The following is an 8,754-nucleotide window of genomic DNA, read 5'->3' as shown; positions in this document are numbered from 1 at the left end:
CAAATTGAAGCAGCATCTCTTTAAGCACTTCCAGACTAAAGACCTTGGCAGATTGAAGTATTTTCTAGGTATTGAGGTTGCTCAGTCTAGATCAGGTATTGTTATTTCTCAACGCAAGTATGCCTTAGACATTCTTGAGGAGACGGGAATGATGGGATGTAGACCTATTGACACTCCTATGGATCCGAATGTTAAGCTCCTTCCGGGACAGGGGGAGCCACTTAGTAATCCTGAAAGGTATAGACGACTCGTTGGAAAATTGAATTATCTCACAGTAACTAGACCTGACATCTCTTTTCCTGTGAGTGTTGTAAGTCAGTTTATGACTTCCCCTTGTAATAGTCATTGGGATGCAGTTGTTCAATCCTGCGATATATAAAGTCAGCTCCTGGTAAAGGACTACTCTATGAGGATCAAGGCCATGAGCATATCACTGGATATACAGACGCTGATTGGGCAGGATCACCCTCTGATAGACGTTCGACACCCGAATATTTTGTTTTAGTAGGAGGTAATTTGGTGTCGTGGAAAAGTAAGAAACAAAGTGTGGTTGCTCGATCTAGTGCAGAATCAGAATATCGAGCAATGGCGACAGCAACTTGTGAGCTAGTTTGGATCAAACAGTTGCTGGGAGAACTAAAATTTGGCGAAATTGATCAGATGGAACTTGTGTGTGACAATCAAGCAGCTCTTCATATCGCATCAAATCCAGTGTTTCATGAAAGGACTAAGCACATTGAGATTGACTGTCACTTTGTCAGAGAAAAGATACTCTCAGGAGATATTGTTACGAAATTTGTGAAGTCAAATGATCAACTTGCAGATATCTTCACCAAGTCCCTCACAAGTCTTCGTATTAATTACATCTGTAACAAGCTAGGTACATATGATTTGTATGCACCAGCTTGAGGGGGAGTGTTAGAATAGAAATATGTATATATTCCTACTTAGAATAGGAAGAAGAATAGGAATAGGAATCCTAGTTAGAAAAGGATTTCAATGTATATGTATTGTCTATAAATAGGGTCTCAATGTAACAATTTAGATACACAATTCAATATTATTTTTCCCATATATTTCTCACAAAAAACAAGAGGAAATTTCCTTGTGTGAAACATGCATTGACTTTATGGATGCTTCAACTATTTCTTTACTCACATTTTCATCACCATGTTATGGAACCATACAAGAAAGCTGAACTTAGCCATAACCACGAGCTTATGTTGGGCCGTAAGATCCAGTCATTGCATAAACCTCTATCACATTTTCTAAGGAGCAAAGAATCTAGCTGAGTCTTAGCCACCACACTACAAAAGGTCCTCCCTCTTCTAGAAACTGATCATCTCAATAGCTTTTGCGAAGTTTAAAAGAAAACTCCTCCATTTCTATCCCTAAGGCGGAAAGTGCCTTGTACATGATACATCATCATATCCTCTCGAAGTGGTCCCTATGTGACTTCTTAAATCCCCTCATAAAATTAGTTTCTCAGCACGCGGGATAACTCTCACAACCTAGTCTTACTCCTCCTAGAACAAACAAGTTTTTTTTTACCTCCTCGTCCAAACCTGTTTGTTGCACATATGCACTCGTTACGTTAATAATTATCCCTCCCAAAACTAGCTTAATGAACATTAACTTATCATCTACCCTCCTAATTTCTACCGCTTGCTCCTTGAGTTCCTAGTCTACTAATAGCCTACTCTAGTTCTACTCCTCGATATTCTTTAGCACCATAACTTAAATCCATGTATATCCTCTTTATAAGAATCTTCACTAACTGTATCGATTTCCTTGTCAATATCCCTATGTTTCAAGATCCAACTCTCAAACCTAGGATCTCCCTGGTACCCTCACCACCCCTGTCCCCCGCCCCCGCTGCCAATCAAGTACATGACCATAAACTACATCAAACCCTGAAGCCACTAACGCCAGTTAGAGAGTTATCAAGTGTGCAATAAACAATAAAAAATGGGCAACCCATAACGACAAATACCCTGAATCTTAACATTGATAGTCACGCAATACAATGACTAAAATAAATAGAAGTAATAAACTATAGAAAAGATATTGTTCAAAGTAGGAACCAAAAAATGCAGTAGTATTTATAACGGCGCAGCAATAAATTCACAAACGCGATATCAGATTAAAGAAATCAGTAAACAAGCAAGCAACATCAGGGGCTGCGCAATCTGTTAAAGAAAAATCAGATTAAGACAAACGAATCTAGGATTTCTACATGGGTGCACCACTAAAAAAAGAAGGAAAAAATGTATTGAGTGGGAAGTGATACTAGGTCCTCTAAGTAAATAACCAAATATTTAATTAAGTGCACCATTTAGGCTTTTTGTAGCATGGGTGCCAACATATAATATTATTGGGAGGAGGCTAGGAACATTTTTCGGTTATGATGGGGTTGCACTAGAGATCGACCCTTAGCCTGTTCCTTTTTGCCTTAGTGATGGATGAATTGACACGATATATTCAATGAAAGGTATTGTGGTTTTTGCCATTCGCAGATGACATAGTATAGAATAACGAGACACGCGGTGGAGTTAACGAAAAACTGGAAGTTTTGAGACGGATCTTAGAGACTAAAGTTTTCAGGTTAAGCAAAACTAAGACAAAGTATTTCGCGTGTAACTTCAATGACGTAACACTTGAGGAAGAGGTGGAAGTGAGGAACGACTCACAAATCCTATCCAAGACCAAGAGAGGAAACTTCAAGTATCTTGGGTCCATAATTATAGGTTTATGATGTCGCACATCATATTGGAGTAGGGTGGGTACTTTGCGATAAAAATGTGTTGCCTTGGCTTAAAGGTATGTTCCATAAAGTGGTGGTTAGACCTACATTGTTGTATGGGGTAAGGGGTTGTTCATGCTTGTGGTGCATGTAAAAACCCTAGGGAGTGGTGAAGAGTGGTGTTTTGGGGGGTACATCATCTAGAAAGTAAGGACGATGGTTGTCAAAAGATTAAATAATTAGGAACTAAATGTGCATGGATGGTAGGGATTGGGGACCAAATCCACAATTTATCCTAAATGACCTCAGTTCCTGTTTAATGGCAGCTGTACTGAAAATTAATTAACATTTTGCGAGAGAGATGAGAAATTAATGTACTCTATGTTTTATTTTTAACAGATGCACCATTTTATGGAAATTTGGGTATTTAGTGTTTATACATGTGAGTTTTCAAAATTTATTTGCTGAACATCAGGTAAATAAATTTAAAGCATAACTGAATCAAGTATCCTGTAAAGCATGAGATTATTGATAAACATAAAAGATGGGATATAGGCGGTGAATAGAACTTACGCTTGATGGCACAATGGAGACATGGACCTTGTCTACCCATAAGATCTGATTATGAATGATTCAGTTCAAATCAGGTTGAATTTGCTGCTGCTAACTGTTGGAGTTCGATGTGCTCTCAAAATCTAAAATGTCTGAGTGAGGTGATGGGTCACAGTATATATAGACAAATAAGAATTTGGTAGACTACATCTGGTCCTTTTATGTAAATAGATGAATTATGATGGATTTGTCATTAACTTCAATTTCTTTCCAATAATGTTTTTTTACATCCATTTCCCCTTGCACTAGTGCAATAATCAAATCGACTGTTTTGCCTAAATATAAGATGGTCTCATTATTACTCTGCAGGTGAGAGTTGAAGTCCATACAGGTGGCTCCGTGATTGATAATTGGATGAATTTCTTATTTGGTAAGTATGCCTGAACTTGTGAATTAAATTAAGAAGATACAGGTATTAACATAGAGCTGGCTATTTACTTGGAAATATTCTTTAAGACTTTGGCTCCTTGATTTCTGATATTCTGGTGCACCCGAAAACCACTGTACTGTGCGGTTTGCAAAAGCTCAAGCATCTTAAGGCAATGTTGCCCTAGTAAAAAAGGATTTTAAAAAGAACAAACCACGTTTGTTTGACTATCTGGACAAAATTGTTTTCTAGAAGAACAAACAAACATTTTCAAAAGAAAACAAAACAAAAAAAACTTTTTGTCGGTTTTGTTTTACTCAAACCAAAAATGAACCAACTTCTACATTAGTCCCCAAATTCTGAATATTATCAATTTGACCCTCTTCTCGTAAATGAATTTATTGTTTCATAACCTTCTTTTCCAGAAAGAAATGAAAAGAAAATCAGTATCCAATAATTTCCCAATAGACTGTTTGAACACACCTTAGTTAGTTGCCAAATCATGGATGTTCTCATGTTTTTCTTGGCAGTTTTAATGTCAATTTAAGAGGTCCTTATCTCAACATTAATTCTGAAAACTAGACTCATAATTTTTTGGTAAGATGATATTGACTCATCTTAAAAGGATTTCCTTGTTCTTGAAATGCAGATATCCTATTATGGTCTTAGCAACCGTTTTATTGTTTAATCGACTTGGTTATGAATGTTTCCTTTCTTAGGTGAGAGTTTCCCTGCTACTGAGATGCAGCAACGACATTTATTTTTTCCATCTTACCATGCTTGCACATTTATGTGTCACCATTGACAGAATAAACTGTATTTACCATATGGATTGTTCTTTATTTCGTGCTTTTTAAGTTTTACCATACTTGTGCATTTTTATGTTGACATTGACAGAATTTCGTGTATCACATGGATTTTTTTTGTCATGCTTTTTCCATCTTACCATGCTTGCGCATTTATGTCCCATTGACAAAATTTCGTGTATCCTAGCCATATGGAGTTTTCTTTATGTCATGCTTACTGACTTCCAAATAACAACCACTATTTATGCCTCACTTCAAGCAAGTTGGGGCGACTCTATGAATCTTCGTTATCTTCCTTCATTAAAGATCATCTCATTATGCTTAGTGATGTAAAAATATTTATTTCCTATTTAAGATTACTAATGTATTACACATGCATAGAAGCGAGGGTTTTTACCTGCGCGCACCCAAAGGGTTGCGGCTGCGAGTTTTCCTTGTCATGAAAAAAATGTATTACACTTGCATATTACATAATATATAGAATATCACTATAACTTTTGAACGCTTGTATGTAGAATTAGGGGAAAAAACAAGGAAGAAATTGTACAAGCTAGCCAAGGCGATGGAGAGGAGGGCACGTGACCTGGACCAAGTGACGTGCATCAAGGACGAGGTCGACGAAGTATTGGTTTAGGAAACACTCATTAGACGAAGTTGATAGTCATACTTCTATTTACTCTTGAATGAACCGGAGGACATTCTGGTGGGAGATATAGTGCACTCCGAGAGGTTTCACGATTTTGGGTATTGTAGGTGTATAAAGGTTGAAAAGGTTAAGGATGCTATTCGTAGGATTCACAAGGAAGAGCGAACGGTACTGATGAGATTCCGATGGAATTTTGGAAGACGGTGGGTAGGACATGTATGGAGTCTTTGGCTAGGTTGTTTAATATTGTTTTTAAGACCGTGAAAAAGGCAAAAGAATGGATGTGAAGTACAATGATCCATTTGTACAAGAACAAAGGTGACATTTCTTAATTGCAACAACTATAGGGGCATCAAGATCCTAAGCTACATTATGAAAGTTTGGGAGATGGTGGTAAAGATGAAGGTTAGGAGGGGTATGTTTATTTTCGAGAATCAATATAGATTCATGTAAGGGCGCTTGACTACAAAAGTCATTCATCTTTTAAAGAGATTGGTGGAGCTGTATAGAGAGCGGAAAAGGACTTGCACTTGGTGTTCATTTACCTAGAAAATGCTTACGACAAAGTCCCAAAAGAGGTCTTATGGAGATGCTTGGAGGCTAGAATCTTACCTGTGTTGTATGATCAAGTAGATTTATGTTGGAACTAAGATAAGGATAAGGACATAGAGAGGAGACTGAGAGAACTTTCCAATTGTGATGGGGTTGCACGAGGGATTAACTTTTAGCTTGTTTTTATTTGCTTTGGTGATTGATGAATTGACATGGTACTAAGGTGAGGTGCCATGGTGTATGTTATATGTGGATGACATAATTCTAATTGACGAGACTCACGTAGGAGTTAACGCTGAGCTATAGGTTTGGAGACAAACTGCAGAGTTTAAAGGGTTCAGGTTGAGCATGATCAAGACATAATACTTTGAGTCCAAGTTTATTGACGTAACCATGAGACTCACATGGAAGTGAGGCTTGATACCAGGACATCCAAAAGAGAGGAAGTACCAAGTATCTTGGGTCTATTATCTAAAGATACATGAATGATATCACACATCGTATTGTTGCAAAGTGGATGAAATAGAGGTTCGCTTTTGAAGTTTTGTGTGATTAAGAGAAGGTGCCACCAAAACTTAAAGGCATGTTCTATAGAGTTTGACCAACTTTGTTGTATGGGGCGGAATGTTCGACAAGGTGGAGATAGCCTCTATCGCTTTTCTTCCCCGAAGCCAGGCATAGAAGAAAAAAGTGTGCGTTTATACTACTGAAGCGAGAAGAGAGAAAGGAACGAAAGGCGCGTATTAGCGAGTTCGACTGCTGCGACGGGTTTTATATTAAAATTTTGTTAAACATACTCATGCGACTTCTCTTCCTAAATATCTGCTTAGAGTTCGACTGCTAGGAGCCTGCGATTTCTCTTCACGGTAAGTTCTTCTCTTCTTATCTTTTTTTCTATCTTCTCCTCTTCTTCTTATCTCTATTTTCTCTGTTGCTACTCAACTGCACTGCTGGTGCTGGGTCATTCTTTTTTCTCTTCTCTATTATTTTCTTTAGTTTGCTCTGTTTTTTTCTCTATTCATCAAGAAAAGAAAAATATGTTTTGTAATTTCTTTGTCTGTTCTAACAAATAATAAATGCCATATTCCACAAATTCTAGAAAGAAATAGGGAAAAAGAGAATTCAAGAGGCCCATAAGTATCAAAATAAAGATAAATACGAGTGTACTAACTTGATATTTTGGTATTATTGTAACAAAGGAGCTTCCAGAGTCTCATTGTGCAAACTTTTTCTGCTTTGTAATGTTTTTCGCTGTATTTTTCTCTGTTTTGGTTTACTTTTACTTTTTTTCTGTTTAGTGATGTTTTTGATTATTTATCTATGCAAATTCAATTTTTTTTTTTTAACATTGTATTAATTTGGTTATGACTCTCTTGCATAATTGATATAGAATTTGGTTATAAACTTCACTACTGCTGAGAGGAAATGTAACACATGGTGTCTGAGAGACTTTGCACTTGTGAGTTGTAATGATTTCAGTTCATATGTCAAACTTGTTCTGAGTAGTGCATTATTGGTCTTGCTGCTTTAAAGGTTTTCACACACATCATGTTTTTTTATCTGGTACTGGAGTATGTTTGAAGCTTATTAATGACTAAATGGTGAACTTCTTTGTCTGTCTTCAGATGCAGGTTCTCTCAATCAAATAATTGACATTGGCTACGATTTGGATGGTCTCCCCGGCTCAATGGAAAGACAACCCCTTTCTATACGTCATAAAATCATGCCTTTCCTCCAAATACCATTTGCGCAAGTCAAACTCATGATAGGCGAGCAAAATCACATGCATATGGTTTAGCGGTTTGCTGTGCTCTGTGTTCTTATTCTTCTCCAACACCCTATGTGTCATGCTTCTTTAGCTTAGTAGGACTTTAAACACGCTATTGTGTGAAAGAAACACACATGTTCTGGCTTAGCCTCTGTCTCTTTGTAATGATTTAACAAAGTGACCATACCTATTAGTCTTGAACCATCAATTAAGCAATTTCTCTAGTATTTAATAAGAAAGGGACTTGGATATTTGTTGTTTAATTTTATATCGAGAAGTATTTGATTTTCATCTTGATAACATCTTATATGAGCAAATTAATGATTAATATATAGTGGCATATTGATTCAAGAAACATTAAGCACAGTAAGTAACCAACAAAAAATGCACATTTTCAGGGGGATTGTATCTTTTTATTTTCACTTTTTCTCTCTCTTTGAGTAAATTAGGATATTGCTTTGGACTGATTTTTCTTGAGTCAGGGTTTATCGAAACTAATCCTTTTATATTTAAGCTAAGGTCTACATATATTATATCCTCTCCAGACTCTCTTTATGGAATTGGTATGTTGTTGTTTTGATAAAATTAGGGGTAGGAGAAAGGGAAATGGAATTAGGTGATTACAAGGTGGGAAATTGAATCCTGCCAATAAGGTGAATGTTTAGGAAGCCAACTAACAGAGTTATTATTCTCCTATATTTAACACCTTAATCTTTAATAAAAGGAAAATTATACCTTATTTAGCTTTTGAATGGAACATAATTCCCTTGATTGACATTAGTTTTAATACCATATAAAATGGTTAAGAACATATATTAAGTATCATATTTTTATAAGGTTCATAATTGAACTGTTAGATGTACAACTTTTATAAATGAATCATCATTAAATGTTTATCGAAAAACACCTCGATGTTGAGGAGATTAAATATTTGCATCAAATCATTTCTAGGCGTTTGATTATTTTCCTATAAAATTTCATCCAGCTCAGCACATGTAATAACTATATGAGCTGATTCATTAACCTTTTAAAATTGTTTTTTTTTCCCACCAATTCCTTTAATTTGCTAAGCTCTCTCCTTCTTTGTCATTTTCAATTATTTTTCTTCATTTATTCTTTTTGTTGCATATTTTCTCCTCGTCTTCATCCTTCTTCATTTATCAATATCTATTTTTTTCTTTGAATCTACAGAAGGATCTTCGATGAAAATAATCGATGTCATTATAATCAATCCAAATTCAATGGAGAATCATGATAGGA

The 8,754-nt window shown here is 36.1% G+C and overlaps 1 protein-coding gene across 14 annotated transcripts in view; it reads left to right on the top strand.

Annotated features, from left to right (window-relative positions):
- LOC102592014 (uncharacterized) overlaps positions 1 to 7,791 on the top strand; it is a 25,340-nt gene extending 17,549 nt beyond the window's left edge. For 6 of the 14 annotated variants that reach the window (XR_001473649.1, XR_001473655.1, XR_001473652.1 and 3 more), the window contains 4 exons: positions 3,665 to 3,725; positions 4,372 to 4,441; positions 5,044 to 6,592; positions 7,352 to 7,791. Coding sequence is in view for 1 of the 14 variants with exons in the window: in XM_015309573.1 (XP_015165059.1) it covers positions 7,352 to 7,524 (173 nt within the window). In the remaining 13 variants the exon portion in view is untranslated. The remainder of the gene's footprint in view (positions 1 to 3,664; positions 3,726 to 4,371; positions 4,442 to 5,043; positions 6,593 to 7,351) is intronic. The other 8 variants (XR_001473659.1, XR_367433.2, XR_001473657.1 and 5 more) reach the window with 6 other exon arrangements.
- Positions 7,792 to 8,754: the final 963 nt, after the last annotated feature.

Source organism: Solanum tuberosum, unplaced genomic scaffold, assembly GCF_000226075.1.
Source record: "Solanum tuberosum cultivar DM 1-3 516 R44 unplaced genomic scaffold, SolTub_3.0 scf00105, whole genome shotgun sequence".
Classification (NCBI taxonomy): domain Eukaryota; kingdom Viridiplantae; phylum Streptophyta; class Magnoliopsida; order Solanales; family Solanaceae; genus Solanum; species Solanum tuberosum.
Note: the sequence above shows the minus strand (reverse complement) of the source record. Positions and strands in the feature narration are given on the sequence as shown.